General features: G+C 41.1%; 1 protein-coding gene across 1 annotated transcript in view; it reads left to right on the plus strand.

Annotated features, from left to right (window-relative positions):
- Positions 1–26,319, plus strand: part of SCD5 (stearoyl-CoA desaturase 5) — a 156,489-nt gene that overhangs the window by 114,636 nt on the left and 15,534 nt on the right. Inside the window, exon 3 of the mRNA XM_019466000.2 lies at positions 2,039–2,244. Coding sequence (XP_019321545.1) covers positions 2,039–2,244 — 206 coding nt within the window. The remainder of the gene's footprint in view (positions 1–2,038; positions 2,245–26,319) is intronic.

The raw sequence follows: 26,319 nt of genomic DNA on the forward strand, positions 1-26,319 counted from the left end.
ACCCAAGGGTGAAGCAAATTGAGAAGCTTTCAGGGGTGCTATTGGATAAACAAAGTTGAGTAACCTTCCAGCAGGATTGGATGAGCCAGAGACTCAATGAACCCCCTTTTGGTTAGATAAACTATTGGAACTTTGAGAATAAAACAGTTCCCTCTCTTCTCATCAGCAGGATGAAGCCAATACCTGTAAAATGTCAGATTTCTAGTGAAAACATAACTATGTCCTGAATAGTATGGTATAAAAACATTATGATCTTTTTTTAAAACAAAGGGGCTTATGCACTACATAAATTTATTTTTATTTTATTTTTTAAGTTTGTTTATTTTGAGAGAGAGAGAAAGCACGAGTCGGGGAGGGGCAGAGAGAGAGCAGAAAAGAGGGAATCCGAAGCAGGCTCCACACTGTCAGAATAGAGCCAGATGAGGGATTCAGACTCACGAATTGCGAGATCATGACCTGAGCCTAAATCAAGAGTTGGACACTTAACTGACTGAGCCACCCAGGCACCCCTATAAATTTATTTTTATTTTCAGACTAGTTTTCCTATCAAAAGCACTACTTCCCAGAATGATTTGCCTGCTCAAAGTTTTGAAAACATTGTCAGCGAAAAACAAAACTGAGTATAAACTGAAAGTCTATAGATACCACTGGCCCATGGGTACTGATAAAGTTTCATTAATAATATCAGCCTAAATGACATTGGTTGGTGCCCTTGATAGCTCACCCAGGACCTCCAGTCTCTGGACACCCTTCTTCTGTCTCCCATCATAGGGCGGTCAATAGGATGTGTCCCCCATGTGTGCCTGGGTTTGGCAGAATCTGCTAGACAATGCTTCTCTTTGCCTGGGCAGCAGAGTCTCTCTTGGGATTCCACTAAGAACAGCCTGTACCTTAAGCATTTCTTCTCCTATGGCCAAGTACATCAGATTCCTCAAGGAACCAAAATCACTTCCCCTCCCTTCCTGTGACACACTGTTAGAGCACTCCTCAAACAGTATTATTTGTGTCTTGGTATTTTGCAGAGATTTGGTGAAGTAGCTTTTGGGTTTTTACTTACTGGCTTCCTGCTCTCTGTAAGTTGGATATGAAGGCTATTAAAGAATGAGATGGGGGCACCTGGGTGGCTCAGTCGGTTGAGTGTCCGACTTCGGCTCAGGTCATTATCTCGCAGTTGGTGAGTTAGAGCCCTGCGTTGGGCTCTGTGCTGACAGCTCGGAGCTTGGAGCCTGCTTCAGATTCTGTGTCTCCCTGTCTCTCTGCCCCTCCCCCGCTCATGCTCTGTCTCTCTCTCTCTTTCCCAAAAATAAATAAACATTAAAAAAAAAAATTAAAGGGGCGCCTGGGTGGCTCAGTCGGTTAAGGGTCCGACTTCAGCTCAGGTCATGATCTCACGGTCAGTGAGTTCGAGCCCCGTGTCGGGCTATGTGCTGACAGCTCAGAGCCTGGAGCTTGTTCCAGATTCTGTGTCTCCCTCTCTCTCTGCCCCTCCCCCATTCATGCTCTGCCTCTCTCTGTCTCAAAAATAAATAAACGTTAAAAAAAATAATAATAATTAAAAAAAATAAAAAAAATAAAAAAGAATGAGAGGGAGGCCAGAGAGATTCAGGCCAAGAACCAGCCTTCTTTCATACTCAAGATTGCCCCTCTCCTCTGACAACAAGACTTCATCTTGAGACTGGATCTCTCTTTTCTTGATATGAATTCTCTCCCAGGAGATTTCAGTAACCCCCACCAGAACGTTCAGGTTTCCCCTCTCATTCACTCAACAAGCCTGGATCTCCTGCAGCAGGCACATCCCAAACACAAGCGAAGATCCCTACTAAGCAAAGATTTCCTCTTATTTTCATGGAAATCATCCCAGACCAACCCCAGGGATTGAAATTGAGGTGCAGAGGTTGTGGGTTGAGGATGGGAGCAAAGTAGAAGTCAGTGGTGAGGATGGTAAGGGGGTGGGGGTGAGGCATAGAGGGAGGCTAAGTTTTCAAGAAGGCACCAGGGTGCTTTGTCTCTTCACTCAGGGTCTGTGTTCTCTCTGCAGAATGACATCTTCGAGTGGTCCAGGGACCACCGAGTCCACCACAAGTACTCAGAGACCGATGCTGACCCACACAATGCCCGTCGGGGCTTCTTCTTCTCTCATATCGGGTGGCTCTTTGTTCGCAAACATCCAGATGTCATTGAGAAGGGGAGAAAACTTGACCTCACTGACCTGCTGGCTGATCCTGTGGTCCGATTCCAGAGAAAGTAAGTGAACAGACACCATAGGCTTGTCCCTCGGGGACAGGACCAAGAGACAGAGCACAGTGGAGTGCAATAATACCCCCAACTAGTTCTCCTCATACCACTTACTCTCTTATTAGGATTTATCTCTGTTTATTCATTTTCTTTTGCTCATTAAGTCTTCCCTATTTACACAATTGTTTTAATTTTAATTTTAAATGGATTTCCTTTATGCCCAAACGTCATTTCCTTCAGACCAACCCACATGACTGATTTCACGGAAACTTTTTCTGTAGTTCCCTGCTCCCCCATTAGAGTTTCCCTGGGGTGGTGGGGAGGGCGGGGAGAACTTGCTTCGTTTTAGTGATCCTTGACTCCAACAGCATTGGACTCTATCCAGGTATACTTCTCTGTTCTCCTGGAATTCTCTTATAGTGATGGCTCTCTTCCCCTGTCTCCTAGAAATGTTACACGAGTAGATTTTTGTGCAGAGGAAATGTGATCATGTAACAGAGAGCCTCAAAATGCTTGTGTGCACTAATGGTGTTAGCTGAGCGTATTCAGCCAGTCAGCATTTACAGGATAAATCTACTCTCAACAGGCACATGGAGAAAATCACTTGTAATTGTGCTGGCAGATAGAGAGTGGCTATTTTTCACCTTTACCAGGAAGCTGGCATAGACTATGTCCATGTTGGTCTGGATCTGCAAAGTTGGCCACTATGAGAGCATTTATAAATGGGCTTTTTGCCCCAAAGTAATGAATTTATGTGCAAAGAGAGACAATTTATGGATTACACTCTGGCTAGAGTCTTGATATAATATGGTGAAAAAGTGGTTACCAGAGGCCATCTCCACTGACAAGCAAGAGTCATATTTGAGACCATATCTGAATAGAAACTCCTGAAAACAGAAATGGAGGCTGTGCCTTTGTCTGACACAAACGATTCTTGCATGAAAGGAAGTACGGCTTAGAATTGTGCTCACTTTGCCCCCGGCCTCCCTCTTTACATTGGAGTGGACAGCAGCACACAGTGAGAAAATGGCGGACCGTGGAGATAGACTGCCTAGGATCAAACTTTGTGGCTCCTCCATGTGCTAGTAAAGACTGGCTCTTGACCATTATCTCCTACAGTTCTTATGAGCACATAATGGAAAAAAAATGTATGGGAAATGCCTGGCTCATAGTTAAGAGCTTAGATCAGTGATTATTATTATTCCACAGGCAGTTGCTAGTCCAGAGGACTCAGTGTGTTTCCATCCCCTGCTTCTGTTGGTTTCTCCAGAGGGTCACTGTGTGCCTCAACACAGCTCTTTCTAGTGGACACACCCAGTATCAGTAGCCAAAAGTTCTCTAGCAGAAAATAACAAGAGGTTTTTGATGAACAATTAAATGATTTATTCGTTTTGATTTTTCACCATAAACATAAAGTCTTAAATATCATTAACGAAAATCTGCAAAATTCAGAACAGTGGAAAGAAAATAATTCAAGTCCTAACACACAAACACAGCCACAATTAATAATCTGTAGTGTATCTTTCCATATTTTGTCCACATATCTGATATATTTCACATGATGACAAGCATACTGCATATGTAATTTTATGTCTTGCTTTTGAACTTCAGATTATGTTGGAGGCACCATTGTTGAAGGCTGTGTGAGTTCACCAGTTGAGTGTCACGGTTTATTTAACGATCACTCTGCAGCTGAATATGTGTGTCGTTTCCAATTCTGTGATATAAATGATGTTGCTATATAATTAGTAATGCTTTGGGACAATCAGGTCTTAGATTAATTTGAAGAGCTCAGATGAGAAGGCAAAGGATCTTCTATTTTATTAATGAGAACTGGGCTGAGTATAATAGTCTGGGTTTCTCTCACCATAAAAATGGAAGATCTTTTTTTCATCTTTTTCCTTAAAAATGTGGTAATTTGATTCATTAGATTTGTACTCATGGCACTTATGTCCAAAGACTATTTCTAAATGCAAGCAGAAGAACAGAGACTATTTCAGCATGTTCCCTAAATAGTTACCTGAGAATATCTTTCCTCACCAGCCCAGTGACCAAAGGGGGTTGTAGCTATCCATCCACTCATATCATCCAGTCATATCATCATTTCATATATACCATTGAGCTCCTGCTAAGAATTGGTGTTGAGGATACAACCTTCAAGATTGGTGGTTGTATCCCCCAGATTTGCAGACCAGCAGGGATCCCACAAATAAACGTACAGACAGTTATACTCTCGTGAGAGAAGTATTGTAAAAGCGTGCCACAGGAACACAATACGGGCTGGTGAGGGTGAGGGAGGGCCTAGGAAAGAAACTGGCTTCTAAGCCAAGACCTGAAAGATGACAAGAAGTTAGATGAAGATGGGGGAAAGGATATTTAATATATCTGTCGATACATAGAACTATATAGAGCCATTGAACTTTAGAACAGGGAGGGACTTTGTAAATCATTTAGCTCATGCCTTCCATTTCTCCTATGGGAAAACTAATAAACAAAATATAGATAGAAGGTTGGGGATAGAAGTACTGCCTTGGTCTTTTGGGGCTGCTATAACAAAAATACCATAGACTAGGTAACTTAGACAGCTACATTTATTTCTCACAGTTTTGCAGGCTGGGAAGTCCAAAATTAAAGTGCCACAGATTTGGTGTCTAGTGAGAGCTCTCTTTCTGCTTCATAGACAGCCTCCTTCCTGCTGTTTCTACACATGGCAGAAGCGGGGAAGGAGCTCTCTGGGGGTCTCTTTTGTAAGGACACTAATCCCATTTGTGAGGCCTCCACCCTCATGACCTAATCACCCCCAAAGGCCCACCTCCTAATGCCATTGCACTGGGAATTAGGTTTCAACATGTGAATTTTGGGGGGACACAAATATTACCCTGTGGCAAGCACCTACATCTCAAATTATTTGCTCCGTGTTCTTTTGATCATACCTTGCTGTTTGAAAAGGGTTACAACGGTTCTCTTAAGTGTAGGTGAGTACTCATGTTCATTGGTAATTATCCAGCCTGGAGAACACAGAGATCCATAATCTGAAATAAGGCTTAGAATCACTGCACTAAAGGAGAGAGCTTCCAGAATACACAGAGGTAGTACAGGGTTTGGATATTTTCAAGTCTGTGAAGCCAGCTTTATTGGTTCTGCCAGTCAGATTATATGGAGGCAACAGATTCCTTAAAGAATGAGTTCTTGCACTTGGGGTGTAAGCTGGAGGAGGGATGGACCCTGTCATTGGCAGGACTGCCACATCAAGTCTAAGTCCTTGCTACCCTTAGCTGAATGGGGGACTCCTTGCATAACAGAGATTCGGCCCTGGGTCACTTTGATAGTACACCTTATAGAGTAGCTCTCCTTGTCAGAATCCCCACCTGCTCCTCTATGGTTCTCTGAGGGCACCAGGCTCTGTTCTGGTTTTGATCCCCGGGGTTTGCAGCTAATTCACTAATGTTAGTGCTGCTCCAGCACTAATATTGCAGTTGGTTGATAAACTTGTGCTCAGCCATCCTCATGACAGTTTACCAAATAAAAGCTTGCCTTGTCAGAGAGCCAGGCTTGATCAACTTTCCATTATACAGTATAACAAAAGAGAGAAGATAGTGGCATTAAACATAACAGGAGGACAACACAGTTCAAGCTATAATTCTAGACTTTTCCTCTAAAAATTTTACCAAGGCTATGATAACAAGTAGTTAACTGGACTGCTTCAAGTTTTGCTCTGCTGCCTGGTTGTGAATGACAAAATGGCAGGCATTAGGAGGTGAGAGGGAGAGAAGCTAGTGGTATCACATTCAGACTTTGGCAACTGAGCCCTGCCTGAGGTTCTATGCCTACAAGAGCTGTGCTTTTCCCTACAGGGTGAGGAGATCACAGGGCAGAGGCACATACCACCTGGAATCTTCTCCCACTTGTATACGTTGCCTTGGGCTCCAAGGAACCTAGAATTCCCGGTCCAAATGGCTCTGAGCCTAATTCCAGAGCCTACACTGGCCTCTCCAGGGCTCTGTCCTCCTGGTAGAGATGTGTACACCCTAGTCCTGAACAGTGGCCAAGAGGCAGTGTTAGCCTGGAGATGAGTTTGGCTGTCCATAGAAAGAGGATAGAACTAGGGGTGGAAAGAGAATGGGGCAGATCACAGGCTAAGGGCCTCCACCTCTGTTCTTGGTCTGGGCCCTACGAATATCAGTGTGAGCCTAGAAGGGGGCCACTCATAAGACTGGCAGTAGGTCTGTCAGTTAGGAATTGTGTTTGGCCAAAACAGAATAGAAGTTTATTTCCCTCACATATAAAAGAATTGTGAAGGCCCAGGTTATGGTGGCAACAGTGTCAGTTGAAAACCAGATTCTTTCATCTTTCTGCTCCACCAACCTTAGCATGTGACTTTCATTCTTTCATTTTAAGGTCCAATGTGACCACTAGAGCCCTAATCAGAAGGAAGGTGAGGGTGAGGGGTAACACTGCTCACCTGAGTCAGTCACCTATAAGGAGCTTTCCCAGGAGCCACATATAGCCTATCCACGCACCTCTCATTAACCATGTCAGGAAATGTAGTTTCTTGGTTGATGCCTTACACCCTTGCATAAATTCCTGGTTTTGTTCCCATGGAAGAAAGTACGAATTGGTATGAGGTAGGCTCTCCCGTAGGTACTTAATTACTTAAGCAAAATAACTAGCCATCACAAGTGGCTCAGTCTGACAACGTTTTCATTATAAAGCAAGTGAGTGGCCTTTCTGCCACCATTTTCTAAGCAGAAACTGGAATCTCACATCATTTTTCCGAGATGGCAGAATGAGGATAAAAATCCAGAGGCTGTTCTTCCTAATGCTTTGCTTATCCCATTGATTCCCATATTAGATAAGAAATTCCCTTAGAAGTAGCATGCAGACAATGTCATGTGTATTTTTGAAGGAGTTAACAAGGATACTAAGCCAGACACATGAAAACAAGGTCCTTGCCTCATCGCCATAGTATGGGATTAGCTAAGAGAAAAATGGTTGGAGTGATTCAGAAAGGTAAAGCACTTCTGTTTTGAAACCCTGGAAAGGTATGAAAATGTGTAAATTTTCCCTTTCCAATAAGATTGACACTTGAATGGCTAGAATCTATTTAAGACCTCCTTCACTTCAATTTCCCCCTGGTCTGTTATCATTAGTCTTTTTCTTTCTTCAACAATAGCATCACATCTCTCAGTGACATCCTCCTTTTTGTGTCTTTATGTCAATCCTCTGTCCAAACTCCACATGTATTTCTGTGTTGGTGACATCAAATTGCCAGGGCAGAGCAGTCAGACAAGTCTACAATTGACTTATTTTCACTTCTCTATCTCATCCCCTCATCTTCCATGTGGGGGATCCCCTAGGGACTGGGATGAGTCATCTGGGAATTTACAACCAACATAATCCCATCTCAGTTGACAAAATCCATTGCTTTTTCATCAGGGTTCCTCGTGGGGCCCCCAGGGAGTCTCTTTCTATTCTGAGTCCATTTTCCTTGGGGACCTACCCTACTTGTTGCTAAGTTAATAGAACAGCTCTTCTCTAGATATTAGTGACACTGAGTGGCTGAGTACATTCAAGGGCTTAGTTGGTTAGTTGCAATTTGTGGAAAACTCTACAGAAAATGATCCCCAAATGAGAGGACCTGGATGATGAGATATTCAAACATCTGGTCATGTGGGTGAGATTCGGGGACATGGAGGCAGTGCCTTTTAAGCACAACCACCCTCTGCTACTCCTTTGCACATCAATTACCCTTAGTTTGATCACTGCCCATCTCACTTGGGTCCCTAATGGTCCTGCAACAGTAAAACCAAACTGGCTCCAAGGTGAACATCACTTGTTTATGCTATATGCAGATCCCAGCTCTTTGGTATACTCTATGCCAACTCACACCTTAATAATGTAAGCCATGAGAAAATGAACAACTCAGGAAACAACAGATTTTGGTGAGGATGTGGAGAAAGGGAAACACTTTTGCGCTGCTGGTGAGACAAACCAGTGAAGCCACTCTGGAAAACAGTATGGAGGTTCCCCCCAAAATTAAAAACAGAGCTACCCTACAACCCAGCAATTACGCTACTAGGTATTTATCTAAAGGATACAAAAATGCTGATTCAAAGGGGCACATGCACCCTCAATGTTTACAGCAGCACTACCAACAGTAGCCAAATTATGGAAAGAGCTCAAATGTCCATCAACTGATGAATGGATAAAGAAGATGTGGTGTATATATACAAGGGAATATTACAAATATTCAAAAAGAATGAAATCTTGCCGTTTGCAGCAACATGGATGGAACTAGAATGTATTATGCTAAGTAAAATAAGTCAGTCAGAGAAAGATAAATATATGATTTCACTCATATGTGGAATTTAAGAAACAAAATAGATGAAAGTAGGGGAAGGGAAGGAAAATTAAGATAAAAACAGAGAGGGAGGCAAATCATACTCTTATGATACTCTTTTAAATACAAAGAACAAACTGAGTGTTGTTGGGTGGGGAAGGTTGCGGGGGTGGGCTAAATGTGTGATGGGCATTAAGGAGGGCACTTGCTGGGATGAGCACTGGGTGTTACATATAAGTGATGAATCACTGAATTCTACTCATGAAACCGTTATTATACTATATGTTAACTAACTTGGATTTACATAAAATTTAAAAATAAAAACAAAAATAAATAATGTAAGTGATGAGGCACATGGTGTTTCTCAGGATTCAGCTTTCTTCTCGTTTCTGCATATATCACTTTTCATTCAAGAACTATATTTTGAGCACCCACTATATACCAGAAATTGTTCTAGGTGCTGGGGATGGAACAGTCCACAGGAGAACCAGATTCTGGAGAATATTTGCTCCCTCTTTCTAGAATTCCCCCATTTGTGTTTGGGGATGTGAGAGAGGATGCCCCACCATACACCTGCCCCCCTGCCTGACTGGGCCTGTCTCTCCACAGAAAGATACTTTTGCTGCTCCCCTTTCCATTTCTCTTGTTACTCAGTCCCTGTTCCATGAATCTGTTTTGGTTCACTTCCTCTTGTCTATTTGCCTCTTTCTGTCCTCACAGTCTTTGTCTCTTCACCTGCCGGAGGGCTTTGTTCCTGCCTTTGTGCCCTTCTCTGCATGGGTACATTTTCCCTCATCAGTCACACTGTGTTCTCCAAGCCATGCAGTTCTTCTTCTTGCATAGTTTTATTAGAGAATAAAAGCCATTTAGCCAATTGTTCAGGCAGACTTTTTCTTCTTTTTGGAGGGAGATGAGGAATTTTTGTCCTCTTGTATTCTTTCCTCATGTCATGATCTTGTTCTGATTTATTCTTTCCATACATTACTTCTGCATGTAAATATTCTCTCTCCATGAATCTTGGCTTCCATTTCTGAGGGGTAGTCTATCTTTGGTTAATAGCTTGAGCCCTGGAATCTTCTCTCCCATTCTGTCCTCATCTCAAATCATTGCATCTTGTCTTGGGGCTGTGAAAGTTTTGAGGATGAAATAATTTTTCTTTGAATAGTGTTCCCTGCATCCAGCTGTAGTTGCCAAAAGTTAAAATTATGAATCTCTAAGTTCCAAGGAAGATGATCAAATCAGCTAAAGAAGTGTAAACTGTATTTAATTAGATTCCTTTTGTTAAAAGTCAATGGAAGAGGTACAACATCCTTTACTCTTCTTCTTAAACCTTTGGCCTTTCTAAAGCAACTGATTGCTATAGCCAAAGAATCAAATTATACTCTGGGATACAAGACTGAGATGATCCAGTATTGAAGCTGTAGCATTAACACCAAAATTTCCCTATTTTAGTGGTTAAAAATTTAGGTGAGAGAGAAACCAGTGTGGCATATAATTCAATGACTAATTTTGACTTTTTAAAAATTTCCAGGTCAAAATGTTATTTGTTTGCCTGTGTGAGAGGTACTTTTCCTATGAGAACTTTATGAAAACTTCCTCTCTCTCTCTCTCTCTCTCTCTCTCTCTCTCTCTCTCTCTCCGTGTGTGTGTGTGTGTGTGTGCATGCACATAAAAATACATCAACTGTATTGTCATTTTTCTTTCCCCACACTGACCATTCCATTTCTATGTGAAATTCCCCTGGCAAGATGAGGAGACAGTTTCTCAAATGTCTGGAATCTGAATACATCATTGACTAGCATGTTAGACATATTAACTAACAGGTGTCAGTGGATTCTGGAACTGCTGTTTGTAAAGTGTTACCTTAGCTTCATTGTTGATGGCAGCGAAGGTGACTTCATGCATCTTTGATATACTTCCGTAGTCAATAATAACTACCATTTACTAACTGCCTATTATGCACTTACATTGTGTCTTTTCACACATTATCTCTGATCCTTTCAATAACTGTATCATGTAGATGATGGTATCTGGATTCTGGACTTGAATTCTAAATATTCTGGCTCCCTGTGGCCTCAATTAGCCATGTCAAAAAAGAATAGCAGATGTTTGCACTAATTTATTCTCTCTAGTAAAATATTAGTTGCTACCAAAGCTGCAAAGAAATCTTAGCTAAGTTTTTTTTTTTTTAATTTTTTTTTCAATGTTTTTTATTTATTTTTGGGACAGAGAGAGACAGAGCATGAAAGGGGGAGGGGCAGAGAGAGAGGGAGACACAGAATCGGAAACAGGCTCTAGGCTCTGAGCCATCAGCCCAGAGCCCGACGCGGGGCTCGAACTCACGGACCGCGAGATCGTGACCTGGCTGAAGTCGGAGGCTTAACCGACTGCGCCACCCAGGCGCCCCTTAGCTAAGTTTTAATGTAAAAATTAAGTAATTATGTAGTAGTTAAGGCAAGATTAAATTTTATGAAAGACATTTTTGTGGAAGTATAAATTCTCAGTAATACTTAGATATCATCAATTCTTGGCTCTCTTTTGAGACCACATAGAGAATAATCTTTTAATATTTTCTTGGAATAAAAAGCCCTTCAGTCATGTATGTGGTTCCAGCTCCAAGGCTTTATCCAGTAGGGAGAGAACCAATACTCTTATAAGGGGCTTTTATTTAATACTTATTTATTCTCTTAAAAGTTAGATGTATTACCAATGGATTACGCCATCAGAGAAAAAGACCGTTTTTGCCTTTTCATTGTCTCCTTTTTATGAGAAAGGTAAAAAAGTGGAGAAAGATTTTCATAACAGAAAACTTATCTTCTACTTATTATTTTCTCCAACAATTACCTTCTAAAATTTTTCTAACCTCAGAGCTTGGGATCCAAATACCACCTTTAAAAAATAATTAAGACAGAACATAAGAATAAAATTCTCTTTTTAGTACAAAATATCATAAAAGTTAATTGTAGAAAATTTAGAAAATGCAAATAAGCTTCATAAAGGATAAAATCATTTGTAATCCTTCCACTTAGAAAACATCAGTTAAAATTTTGCTGTATATCCTTCTAAAGTTCTTTTTAATGAACTATGCTCTGCTTTCTTTTTACAAGACTTTATTTATACCCTATATATTATTTCAAGGTAATTAAATAAGAAAAATATATTTAATATTTGCCTTCTTTATTTCACCTCTAGCCTCATGGTTTTCTGTGTGTGTGTCCTAATTTCCATTTGATATCATCTTTCTGCCTGAAGAACTACCTTTAACAGTTCTTGTGGCACAGGTCTATTGGCAATACATTCTCAGCTTTGCTTATCTGAGGTCTTTATTTTATCTTCATTTTTGAAAGGTATTTTTACTGGACATAAAATTCTACATTGGCAAGTTTTTTCTTACAGATTTTAAAAGATGTCAATCCCTTGTCTTATGCTTTGCATGGTCTCTGAGAAGTCTGCTGTGATTCTTCTTATTATTCCTCTGCATGTGATGTTTCTTTTTTCTCACTGTCTTCAAGAATTTTTCTTTGTCATTGCTTTTCAGAAATTGACTCTGATGTGTCTAGGGTTTTTTGTTTTTGTTTGTTTATTTTGTGAGGAAGCAGTTATCTTGCTCAAGATTCTTTGGGCTTCTTGGATCTGTGACTTGTTTTCTTTCATAAATTTTGGAAAATTCTTGGTTGTTAGCTCTCCAGACTATTTTTGGCCTTGTTTTCTCTCTCCTTCCACAGAAACTCTAATGACACCTATGTTATACCACTTGATGTCGTTCCGCAGCTCTTAGAGACACTGTTTTATCTAATTCACTCCTTTTTATCTTATATTTCAATTTGCATAATTTCTATTGACATATCTCCAAGTTCACTAATTCTTTCCTTAGCTATATCTTGTCTGCCAATGAACCCATCAAAAGAATTCTTTATCTCTGATACTGTTTTTTAAGTATAGCATTTGCACTTCTATATCTTCTATCTCTCTGATGATATCTCCCATCTGTTCATGCATATTGTCCATTTTTTCACTAGATCTCTTAAATGTGTTAATTATAGTGAAAGTCCCTGATAGTTGCAACAGCTGAATCATCTTTGAGTCTGGTTCTATTAATTGCTTTATCTCTAGACAGTGTTTTTTTTTCCTTGCATTTTTATGTGATTTATAATTTTTAATTATATGCTGGACATGTCTACAAGAATAGAAATACTAAGGTAAATATAATTTATGTTTGAGAATGGCCACACCTAGGGGCGCCTGGGTGGCTCAGTCGGTTAAGTGTCTGACTTCAGCTCAGGTCATGATCTCACGGTTCGTGAGGTCAAGCCCCATGTTGGGCTCTGTGCTGACAGCTCAGAGCCTGGAGCCTGCTTCAGATTCTGTGTCTCCCTCTCTCTCTCTCTGCCCCTTCCTCACTCATGCTCTCTCTCTCTCTCTCTCTCTCTCTCTCAAAAATAAATGAACATTAAAAAAATTTTTTTTAAATGGCCACACCTATTCTTCTTTCAGGCCATTAATATGGGTGAAGGGGATGGGAAAAGGTGGAGGTTGAGTCAATGAGTTAGGAGTTAAGTTAGATTTGGGTTTAGTGTACCAAAGACTTTGGTGGAGAGCTGCTATTATCAAATGCTTAGAGTAGACCCTGGAGTACCAGAGAGGATTTCTAAGTATTAATGCTTTTGCCTTCAGCTTTCAGCTGTCCTTGCATACCTGTGCCACAGAGGACATCTCTCTCTGTGGTCTTGCCCTTATCTGAACTAGGGGAGACTTCTATTTTTTGCTTGTCTATGCATGTCTTAATGTAGGGGGTTGGGATTTCTTTGCTGTCTTAGTCCCATATCAGACTTAGGCAAGCTCTGTGCCTGAACCTTGGGGTTAATACTTCTTGAGCATTTTTTCATCTTCACCAACAATAGGAGATCTCTGCTTTGAAGCAGTGCAAGATCCTGGGCATAAGCCAGGTTTTTGCTTCCACCTCTCCTTCAACAGCAATGACTCTGCCTATGTCTGGGAGTGGGGGGAGTTTCCTACTCCTCCCTCAGAAACAAGCAGGTTTTGTTTCTCTTGTTCTTCCAGAAGTATTGGACTTTTGCCTAGTCTTAGAGGCAAAAGGTTTTCTGCCCTCCCCCAGCAGCTTAAGACTTTGGCTTTGTAAGAGAAGTCTCTGGGGAAGAGGTCAAGGCTTTGTGCTTGTCATTTGGTGGCAGCTGGTCACATCCTGCATGTCTATACAGTGGAGAGGAACTCTCTCCAATCTCCTACTTTGCCTCTGACTTTTTTGTGAACATTTAATGCAGGTATAGATAAAAGACCTGGAAGGTGAGTGCAAACTCCCTTGTGTCTGAGGCTCTAAGCTCTTCCAAAGTGACAAATTAGCCCACACTTGGCCTTTAAGGATTTTAGGTAAATTTTTAGCTAATTTCTTCTCATCTATTAATATGGTGGCCCCATCCTTCCTTATGCGCTGCCAAGTGAAGAAGTTCATGGATGGGCTTACCACTCTTTGGAATTCAATTCACTTAGTTGCCTTGTGACCTCACTTCTCTGATGGGCTCTAGAAAAGTTATTATTTTGTATATTGCCCACCTTTTCTTATTGCTCTGATGGAAACAATGTTCTCTTATGACTTTCTACATCCTAAGTGGAAGAAGAACTCTGTGTCCTGTTTTATAGGACCTACAGTTTTTGCCTAATGGAATCCTGTGAAATCTTTCCAGTTTTAGTGCCTACTTAATATTTCATTGTGAAGACAGGTCATTAATTCTGATGAACATTGAAGGATTTTCACCTTTTTTATCATTAAAACAATGGTGAGATGAATAACTTTATACATAAATTTTTTATCATAGCTATGATATTTTCCTTTGGCTAAAATCAGAATAGCTGAGTCAAATAATATGTAAATTTCTCAGCTTGTGATACTCATAGTCATAATGGATTTGCAGATCTTTGATTATTAGTGAGACTAAATATGTGGTCATGTGTTTTTTGCCATTTGCCTTTTAAAGGGGATATGCAGTTATTTTCCTCACAACTCCAAATCCACTGTTGGTCAAGGACAAAGGTACTATCTTTTCATTTCCTTCCTCCATTTTTGTTGAAGAAGAAAATCTAACAAAGTGAGATGCCAAAGCCCACTTTCCTACCCAGAATCCTTCTGCCCTTCCTGGAAAAGGAAGGTAGAACAGCCACAAATGAGTCTGATGTCTACACAGGCAAATTAACACATGGAACATTTACATATTTCTTGTTCCTACTATCCCTGGTACTCTGAGCTGGGATATATTACTTGATAAGTAATAACAGTCATTTTAGTGCTGTTTTGCTTCATGGAAGACTCTCTTTCTAAAGAATCCAGCAACAACTAAGCTAGAAAGAGAGTAATATAGGAGAAGTTGTTTAAACAAGACGAATCTGAAGGCACAAATGCATATATTTAAAGTAAGAAATAAATTGTTTACCTGGAAACAAATCCATTACTTACTGTCCAATTTGTAGTTCTTGCCATGAAATGATTGACGAGGTTAACGTCCCTGTGACAGCTATTTTGTGAAAACTTTTAATGAGGCTGAGTCCCTTTTTAAAATTGAAAGAGTATGATTCATACATATTTGTGAAATTCAAGTGCATTTTTCTTGTTACTGATGCAAACTGCTAATGGCAGTATATTATGGGGACCCCTTGTCAGTTGACAGTTGAAGTGAAAATATTGTCTTCGGTAATGAATTTGTTGATAGCTGTTCTATTACCCAAAATGAATATTTAGATTATTCATGTGCAGGTTGTCATGTCAGAGCTATTAGGGAGATTTTTCTTTGACACAATTTATTCTAATTCCTCACTCTTCATTTCACCATGTTATATCTTATTGAACATGTCAAGGTATGATTAGGTTGAGAGATAGGTTTTGTTACAGCCACACTTTGCACAGGAGCACCGGAGAAATTACACTAAACAACCCTGGTTAGAATTCTCGACCATTTTCTCTATTCCTTGTCGGTACAAAGGATTTCCAGAGACAAGGAAGGGTCCTTAACCAGGAGGCTGCACTGCAAGATGTTTTGTGAATTGCATCAAAAATACATATTGAAAAGTAACCCTTCCGGGGGGTGTCCTGTTTGGCTTCATTATATACTCACTGAAACCACCCTTCAAAGTGCCTCTTAATGCTGTATGCCCCTTCTGGGCCCCTGGAGATATTTGGAAGGTCAAAAGAGAAACACACAACAGTGGGACTTGGTGATATTATATAAAGTAACACTGGTGGCATTATGTATATTGTATGTATTTTTGACATTATATAAACTAATAGATGTGCATTCAAAAATCAAGCCATTTTTTAACACATTTATCTATGTGTGACACATAGATAAAATTATAATGTATATTGCATTGGATTATTTATTCATTCATTAATTTGGTTGACACAAAGAGGCAGCTATGTATGGAGAAGTAAAACAGCGACTTGGAATCAAAAGAACCCACGTTTGGAATTCTCCAAGATTTCATTTCCACAGCCATAAAATGGTGATAGTGGTGCTATATATCTTACAGAATGATTGAGTGAATAAATTAGTTAATGTATGTGAAAGTGTCCATCACAGAGGAGACGTACAATAAATACTTGTGCAGTTAACCACACATAAGGCACTATATGGAAGTTACTCCATTCAAGAAGACCTTAGTTCTAAAACCCTGTTCAGGTGTCCATTTTTTTTGTAAGTTCAAAGTGACCAAGAAAGGTTTAGGTTACCAGTTTCCAGATGCATCTCCATAAATAAAAACATAAGTGGGCCCTTCAAAGCTTTCACCCAGGAGTGCTGTTCTCTTCCATACATTCTATTCAACATTTCTCCCCAAACGTGGACCTCTTATGGCTGCCTCCTTTGCCAACACGAGATTTTGCTGATTTTGATGGGCCCTAAACCCAGCAACTTTGAACCTACAGAGACACCCTTACCTCACAGCAGACTCGTCAACACTTTCCACCAAGCCTAGGATTAAGTTCACTCATAACTCCTGGCCTTCACCAGGACTGACAAAGTTTAGGCCAAAGGATATCGCTCGTTGCTGCTAACATTTAACCACAACCCCCAAAACTTGCCTTTTTCATTCCACCAATACCTTTTCCTTCCTTTTTGATCAGTATTTAGTCTTTGGCCTTCAGGGTTCTTCCAGCTCTGCCAGGAGCACCTGTGGCATTAAGCATTCGCTCGCCACCTTCAGTCCTGAAAAATTATCTCCACTTTTGTTTCCGTCAAAATTGTGTGTCTCTTTTTTGCAACTTTTGACAAAAGTCACTACTTTTGTGCTTTTCAAACTGATGATGTTATTGATATTCATAAAGTAGCTCAGAACTGAGCGCCAGTCCAGCCAGCATCCCCCTGACTAACAGACCATGTGTGGCAGAATGATTGCTTGTGGCTGCTAATACCATCCGCTGGTGGTGGGTGGAGTGGATGCACTTTCTTACTCTGCTTTCTCCGTACTGTGAACCTCCTTAAATGGCCAAGTTGTAAGTAGAGGCATTTCTGTACTAAGGGATATGGAAGATATAAAGAGAAAAAAAGGGATAGTCCTTGCTTTTATTAATCATATCATTTAATTGGGAAGAAAAGACACACACTTATAAAATAGCCAGAGGCTTCCAAGTCCATATATGAAAGTAGCTGAGAGAGGGGTGCCTGGGTGGCTCAGTCGGTTAAGCGTCCGACTTCAGCTCAGGTCACGATCTCACGGTCTGTGAGTTCGAGCCCCGCATCGGGCTCTGGGCTGATGGCTCAGAGCCTGGAGCCTGCTTCCGATTCTGTGTCTCCCTCTCTCTCTGCCCCTCCCCCGTTCATGCTCTGTCTCTCTCTGTCTCAAAAATAAATAAACGTTAAAACAAAAAAAATTTTTTTTAAAAATAAAAAAAATAAAGTAGCTGAGAGAATTCACAGTAAAGGAGAGAAGGATAGAATGAGGTTCTTGAGGTCTGCATGGTTCGTGACCTTCTCCTGACGCTCTCATTCTCCCAGAACACTCTATCCCTTTGTTACCACTTCTTTTACCTCTTCCAGTAAATGTTTGTAGTTTTCTAAATATAGATCTTCTGTGTTTCTTGTTGGGTTTATTCCTACACGTTCTGTAATTTTTGTGGTTATTGTTAATAGGAATCGCTGTTTTTATCCCAGTGAGAGGGACAGGGAGTGGATACCCAGACACCTCATCTCCCCTCCCTCAAAATCCCAGTGGACAGCGGAAACTGTCAAGGAGTCCCCGACTTTTTGCAAGCGCCACCGGGCACTGCACCCGGAGAGGATGCCATTGAGGTTGTTGCCCAAAGGCAGAGGGCTCCAATGGAGACCCCCATCCTATCAGCTATCTGCTGACTTAATGAACCTTAGAAATTAAAAACCCGCCTTCCTCCCTCCTTGCTTTTTCTTTCTTTTTTTTAAATTCAAATTTTTAAATGTTTAGTTTTGAAAGAGAGCACAGGGGAGGGGCAGAGAGAGAGGGAGATCCAGAATCCAAAACAACTTCCAGGCTCTGAGCTGTCAGCCCAGAGCCTGGTGCAGGGCTCGAACTCACGAACTGCAAGATCATGACCTGAGCCCAAGTCGGATGCTTAACCCACTGAGCCACCCAGGCACCCCCCTCCTTGCTTTTTCTTAAAGAAATGCTTCCACGGATTCAGAAAATGAAAAAATAAATGAATGAATGAGAGCATAAGTGAATCCTCCCTTCCTGGGGAGCATATCTCATTGCTAAGGGTGTTTGAAGAGTCCAATTCTTGAGTCTAAAAAACTGAAAATTATAAAAATTTAAAAGGATGAATTCCTGGTGAAAGAAAAACCAAAGACATTACTGTCAGCCCACTAGCTGAGGAAACGCTTGTCAGAAATCAGCTTTGAACTGTCTCCCTGTCCAAGTCAGTTACTTCTCCTCACATTACCTATTTTCACATAAAACAATAACAAATCTGTCACACAGATACAAAGACTCTTAGTGCTGAGATAATGTGATTTGTCAAAACATGCTCATTGACTCAACTGAAGTGTGCTATCTCTTCTGACATTTGGCTCTCTGTTATAAACCTACTCTTATCTTGTCTTTCATTTTAAAACAGAGAAAAACAATTACTCAGAAGTCCTAACTATCAAGAGATTGAGACAAACCCCATATATCTACATATATATGTTTCAGGATAAATGAACAGGCTTTCAAATTCTGTCCAACTAAGAACCTGGATTTTTAGGATAATGAAAACTTTCATTTATAGTCAGAGAACCAGTATTTGTTTTAATGGATTGAGAAAGCAACGCATCATGGGTGACTTAATAACTAACCCTTCAGGGGCGCCTCGGTGGTTCAGTCGGTTAAGCGTCTGACTTCGGCTCAGGTCATGATCTCAGGGTTCATGAGTTCAAGCCCTGCGTCGAGCTCTGTGCTGACAGCTCAGAGCCTGGAGCCTGCTTCAGATTCTGTGTCTCCCTCTCTCTCTGCCCCTCCCCCACTCACACTCTGTCTGTCTGTCTCTCTCTCTGTCTCACAAATAAATAAACATTAAAAAAAAAAAACCTAACCCTTCAAGGCACGAATGAGATATGAAGAGTCTCAGAATCCCAGGTGGTGTTGAGGGGGTTTCTGGAAAGCCAAGTGCTTCCAGAGAAAAAGAGGAATAGAAATTGGGAAAGCCCTTCTTATGAGAGTACCCATGCACAGAGAGATTTTGTAAACTGTGATAGCTCTGTTTAATATGCAGTCATAATTCTTTTTCTCTGTGCTCTCTGTGCCTTTGCTCCTTATTATCGGTACCAAGTACTACCAGGAAAAGAGAAAGAAGAGTGGGGAGATTGCAACATAAGCCATTCAAAGTTTGGATTGAAAATTTGGGTCCAAGTTGTCTTGCCAGAAAGGATGATAACCAAGAGACCAGAGATCTTTCTCTTGTAGCTGTTGGCCTGCATCCTCCATCACTGCAGGTAGCCGTGAGCTGACACTGCCTGGCATGCAAATAGAGAAACATTTACTTTTAGGTGATTCCTCTCAGGTTCTCAGAATCTTTTTGCTCTTGAAAATACAAAATTCTTTTTTTTTTAATGTTTATTTTTGAGAGAGAGAGAGACAGACAGAGTCAGAGCATGAGTCGGGGAGGGGCAAAGAGAGAGGGAGGCACAGAATCCGAAGCAAGCTTCAGGCTCCGAGCTGTCAGCACAGAGCCTGATGCGGGGCTCAAACCCACGAACTGAGAGATCATGACCTGAGCCAAAGTCGGACACTTAACCAACTGAGCCACCTAGGTTCCCAGAAAATACAAAATTCTAATAAGCTCAATGATCTTGTTTCAGGCCTACATCTAATCTTAGAATAACAATAATGGCTTCCAGTTTTTATTTTTTATTACTCTCTAACATCCTTTATCATATAGATTTCAGCATAGCAATTACTCACAATGTATCAGACTCTGTTCTCTGCCTATATAACTCGGATCTCTCTTATCCTTACAAATGATGGAATCTGAGCCTCTGAGAAGCCGACTCAGGAATCATTTTGTAAACGGAATTTAAGCAAAGTCTGTCCAAGTCCAAAGCACGTGCTCTTTCTACTAAGCTATGTTGTAATAGTATAGGGAGTATCATCTTTCTTCTTCCTCTGCCTCATCCTATTGCCCGCTTACTTTGCACGTGTGTTTTTTATTTATTGCAGTTCTGAGTTATTGAGAATAAGAAATTACACATACCTGTGAGCCAGAGTTGTCTCCTGCTTAAAACTTTTTCAAGACTTCCCCTTGGGAAAAGTTACAACTGACTGTTATCTCCCTGGCGTGCTTATGTTAGGTCTTGATACTTCCCGCCTTGTACTTCACTCTGTAACTATGCCAGTCCCCTCACAAGTCAGGCTGTTCTGTGATAACTGCCTTTGCTTCTGTTATTTCTCTGGCCTAGATCCTTGCTACTTAACATGTAGTCCTGGGAACAGCACCATCAGTGTCACCTGGGAGCTTGTGAGAAATGCAGGATGCAAGCCCCACCCCAGACCCCAAGTGATTCAGATGCACCATGATTGTTTGAGAAGCACTGATCTAGAATGTTCTTTTTCTCTTAGACAACCTTTACTCATTCTTCAAAATTCACATCCAGGAAGCTGAGGTCAGCGGTTCAAGGACTTTCAGCGGGGCGGGGGGGGGGGGGTGCTATCTGGGGGGGGAGGGCTCCCCTAAGTCCCTTTTAGGAGGTCTGTGAGGTCCTCCCTTTTCTGACTGCATGTCTGTGTGAGGCAGTTTCTCCGTAGACTTCCGCCAAAACAAAATATTGCAGCAGAACCACGGCAGAAGCAGGTGGGTCAATCCAGTCACTTCCATGAAGCCAGATATTAGAGATTTGCCATTATGTACAATAAAGCCATTCTTTACACTAAAACTTTTTTGTGTTTTGGAAAATATAGTTACTTTTCATAAAAATGTCCCTTATGTTAACATGGAGTAGGTTCATTATTATTTTAATGAATCAATCAGTTTTGCATTTATTTTCTATTAACAGATACATTTATGTTTTACATATACTATTTGATATTATATAGTGCATGTAATTTTATATTATTAACATATATTAACATCAAATATTTAAGAAATCATAAAACATTTCTCAGCTTTAAGTTCCCATACAGTAAATGTTGGTAGGTATATCCCCCATAAACAAAACCCCTTTGGAGCTCTCAATGATATTTAAAATATTTTAAAGCGTCCTGAGACCAAAGAGTTTGAGGTCCATTGTCCTAGAATGAGCTAAGGACCCCTTCTCGTCAGGTCTACAGAATCATGGACCTACCACACCTTTCTGCTTATCATGTTGTATGAAAATGGTCCACTTGTATGTCTCTTGCATTGGACCCAAAGCTCTTGAGGATGTCCTATTCATCTTTCTATTTCATGAGATTACTGAAATACCTAGCACCCCCCAAAATCCTTTCTGGACTGAGGAGTGTGTTTACTATCCAGTTTGTGGAGAGTGCTGGACAGCCACAGCCGAGAACCAGCATTTGGGGTGATCATTTGTGTATGATGCTGTAACCCTCAGTTGCTGAAGTAAGTGGCACCTGGACTCACCCAGCCAGCCCTGGTGCCTTCCATTCCCTCACAGTATGGCTCCACAGCCGGGGGCGTACCTCCCAGGGTGAGGGTAGGGAAGTTCCATGAGCACACTGCCCATTCGCGCAGTGTCTCATCACACCAACAGTGATCCTATCCAAGACTGGTGCTGCCTCTGACCCTGAAAGAGCACCACAGAAACATAGATGGTGCAACAAGAGACCGATTTGGCCGTGTCTTCTGGGATCTGACCTTGGCCGAATCCAGTGTGAGAGGAGGAGGAAGGAAGTGGGTCTTCCCTACAGCAGAATCCTGCCTCAGACCAATTTCTACCACAATTAGCAATTAGGGACAAAGATAGCCATGCATGCATTGGAAGCTCGGTGAAGCCCACTTGCTGCTCTTTTGGACATGCCAGTAAGCTCTGTGCATGGAAGGTGTGTTGAGGTAGTATCACCTTCTTGTCAGACTCCAGCAACAGAATTCTGTCAGTGGTTGGGCACAGGATGGAGCAAAGCCTTCAGTGACACCACTCTGAGGAATATAGAGGTAGCAGTATAGTATTTCTACACAAAGCACGTATTTCAACCACTATTTTACAAACTCTTTGGAGGTGATTGGAGATAAAAATAGTTGAAGCCTGTAATGGACCTCTGGCTTATGAACTCATTAGAGTTAGTCAAATGCTAACTAAGCATGCCTCAAATGTGGATTCCTGATTAGGTAGGGTACTTCAAATGTTAATGAACTGCCCATAGAGTGATGAATAAAATACACACACACACATACACTGAAAACTATAGAAAGTTTATGAAAGAAATTGAAGAAGACACAAAAAAAAAAAAAAGGAAAAAAATTCCATGCTCCTGGATAGGAAGAACAAATGTTGTTAAAATGTTGATACTACCCAAAGCAATCTACATATTCAATGCAATCCCTATCAAAATAACACCAGCATTCTTCACAGAGCTAGAACAAACAATCCCGAACCTTGTATGGAACCAGAAAAGACCCCAAATAGCCAAAGCAATCTTGAAAAAGAAAACCAAAGCGGGAGGCATCACAATCCCAGGCTTCAAGCTATACTACAATGCTGTAATCATCAAGACAGTATGGTACTGGCACAAGAACAGACACTCAGATCAATGGAACAGAATAGAGAACCCAGAAATGGACCCACAAATGTGTGGCCAACTAATCTTTGACAAAGCAGGAAAGAATATCCAATGGAATAAAGACAGTCTTCTCAGCAAGTGGTGCTGGGAAAACTGGACAGCGACATGCAGAAGAATGAACCTGGGCCACTTTCTTACACCATACACAAAAATAAACTCAAAATGCATGAAAGACCTAAATGTAAGACAGGAAGCCATCAAAATCCTGGAGGAGAAAGCAGGCAAAAACCTCTTAGATCTTGGCCACAGCAACTTCTTACTCAACACATCTCCAGAGGCAAGGGAAACAAAAGCAAAAATTAATTACTGGGACCTCAACAAAATAAAAACTTCTGCACAGAGAAGGAAACAATCAGCAAAACTAAAAGGCAACCGACAGAATGGGAGGAGATATTTGCAAATGACATATCAGATAAAGGCTTAGTATCCAAAATCTATAAAGAACTTATCAAACTCAACACCCAAGAAGCAAATAATCAAGTCAAGAAATGGGCCAAAGACATGAATAGACACTTCTCCAAAGAAGACATCCAGATGGCCAACTGACACATGAAAAAATGCTCAACCTCACTCATCATCAGGGAAATACAAATCAAAATCACAATGAGATACCACCTTACACCTGTCAGAATGGCTAACATTAACAACTCAGGCAACAACAGATGTTGGCAAGAATGTGGAGAGAGAGGATCTCTTTTGCACTGCTGGTGGGAATGCAAACTGGTGCAGCCACTCTGGAAAACAGTATGGAGGTTCCTCAAAAAAATTAAAAATAGAACTACCCTACGACCCAGCAATTGTACTACTAGGTATTTATCCAAGGGATACAGGTGTGCTGTTTTGAAGGGGCACATGCACTCCAAGGTTTATAGCAGCACTACCAACAATAGCCAAAGTATGGAAAGAGCCCAAATGTCCATCGATGGATGAATGGATAAAGAAGATGTAGTGTGTATACACACACACACACACACACACACACACACACACACACACACAATGGAGTATTACTCGGCAATCAAAAAGAATGAAATCTTGCCATTTGCAACTATGGAACTAGAGGGTATTATGCTAAGCAAAATTAGTCAGAGAAAGACAAATATCATATGAGTTCACTCATATGAGGACTTTAAGACACAGAAAAGATGAACATAAGGGAAGGGAAGCAAAAATAATATAAAAACAGGGAGGGGGACAAAACATAAGAGACTCTTAAATATGGAGAACAAACAGAGGGTTACTGGAGGGGTTGTGGGAGGCGGATGGGCTAAATGGGTAAGAGGCACTAAGGAATCTACTCCTGAAATCATTGTTGCCCTATATGCTAACTAATTTGGATGTAAATTAAAAAAATAAAATTATGAAAGTACACAAAAAAATAAAATTAAAAAAATTTTTTAAAAACCAAAGAAATAAAAACAAAAAATACATGCACGCACACACACACACACACACACACACACACACACACCGTGCATCCCTACCTCACACTGTTTATACAGAAGTGTCTTCAAGGAAATCACAGGCAGCATAATGATATCATTAAGTTCAAATGCACAGAGTGCAGTGGAAACTAAATACGCTCGTGTCTCACCAATCAGAAACTAAGCCGTCCGGTACTTGGAATTAATGGGAATAAAACTAAGGACTATAAATAAAGAGAATCTTCACTGGAGATAGTGCCAGGTTCACATTGTTTCATGGAATTCTCTAAACTCCAAAGTGAATGGTCCACCCTCTACCTCCACAGAAAGAGATCTTTGAAGAAATGTCACATTGCTAATGATTTTGCATTTTGAGTTTCGGTACAGGTGACCCTCTTCAGGTCTCACCCAGAGCCTGTGTGTTCTTCATTTCACGCAAGTTGAACAAACCCAGCTGTCTGGTTTTCACACCCTTTGCAGATTGAGAGAAACAAATTAGAAGGTGACAGAGAAGCTACTGCAGGAGAGAACACTGACAAACACAAGTGACAGCTTATCGGTGTACCTGAAAATGAGGGAGGGATCAGCAAGATTTAATAAGTGAATGTAGAATCCAGCTGTTTTATTTTTTTTAATTTTTTAATGTTTATTTGTTTTTGAGAGAGAGAGACAGACACACAGACAGAGCACAAGCAGGGGAGGGGCAGAAAGAGGGAGACACAGAATCTGAACCAGGCTCCAGGCTCCGAGCTGTCAGCACAGAGCCCAATGGCAGGGCTTGAACTCACAAACCATGAGATCATGACCTGAGCTGAAGTCAGTCACTTAACTGACTGAGCCATCCAGGCGCCCCAATGTAGAAACCAGTTCTTACAATGACTCTTCACACCTCAATGGACTCTGCGAACAGAACATAGAGCACACACCTATATTCCAAAACTCATTGCATCAGACACCTGCAGGTTAGACACCACTGTCTCAACCCGCTCTGTCCTGGGGCTCTTGCCTACATGTTCTGCACAGCTGTTTATGCACTCCAACTAGCTTTGGGTAGGTTCATCCCTACAGGATGTCACGTTAGCACTGTGTGTGCCTCCTGCCTTAAGGCATCCCTGCTGGTGCTAGAGCCCGTGACATTCGTGTTAATAATCCTAAAGTTCATGTGGTGGGGGGTGGAGGTAGGGGGCAATGAGAGCAGGTTGCTGGGAGACACATTCTTCCCGCATCCTGCTCTTAGAGAGAGTGTTCTGAGGCTCAGTCATCCATATGGTCTTTTGGAGGATGGTCCCACCAGGCTGAGATATCAAGCAGTGGCTGGCTCAGTCACACACACTCCTATCAGCTCCCCCACATTCTGTTTTCCTTGGACTGAGCTCCTTTTATAAATTAGTAGCATATAAGCTTTTGTTTTAAGCCCTGCCTTCTGGGGAATCCAGTATAAGACACTCATCACCATCAAGGAAGGTCAAGTTTTGTTCCATAAACTGATTAGGAAGGCAGAAAAATGGATAGTGATTTTCACATACAATTTTTTTTTAAGTTGGTGTAGTTGAACACGTACACCGTCAGCTCGTCAGACAACTCAACTATCTAAAATGATCATCTTCTTGAGTCTTTACAGCACAGTTGTAGTGATGGGATGTTAAATAATGCAGTAACCCTAGTTGAAAGGAAACGTATCAGGGTAGGCTTTCTAGAAGAAATCAATTTGAGCTGAGTTTTGAAGGCCTGGGGAGTTTTGAAAGGACGTTGCAGCTTGAATTTAGGAAATGTGCTAGAAAGCATGCATTGTGCTCAAGGGTCCTGACTTTCAAATGTGAAATGAAGAAGCCATGTGTATATCAGTCTGTTCATTCTCAACAAGAAAAACGGTCAGCTCACCTAATCAGTTCAGCAGCAACAGTTGATATTGATGATGAAAGTGGCTGAAATGACTCCACTGGCTCCTTTTCTGCCCAGAGACTGGCTGCCCGTGAATAGCTTATCATTGATGAGAATTTGGAATTAAACTTGCTCCCTTGGGTAGGGGTGGAAAGTTGAATTCTGTCAGTAGGTCACCACCCTTTCTGCACAAGGTCCACATATGTGAGC

The sequence above is a fragment of the Panthera pardus genome, unplaced genomic scaffold (genome assembly GCF_024362965.1).
Source record: "Panthera pardus isolate Hobbes unplaced genomic scaffold, ASM2436296v1 HiC_scaffold_13, whole genome shotgun sequence".
NCBI lineage: Eukaryota > Metazoa > Chordata > Mammalia > Carnivora > Felidae > Panthera > Panthera pardus.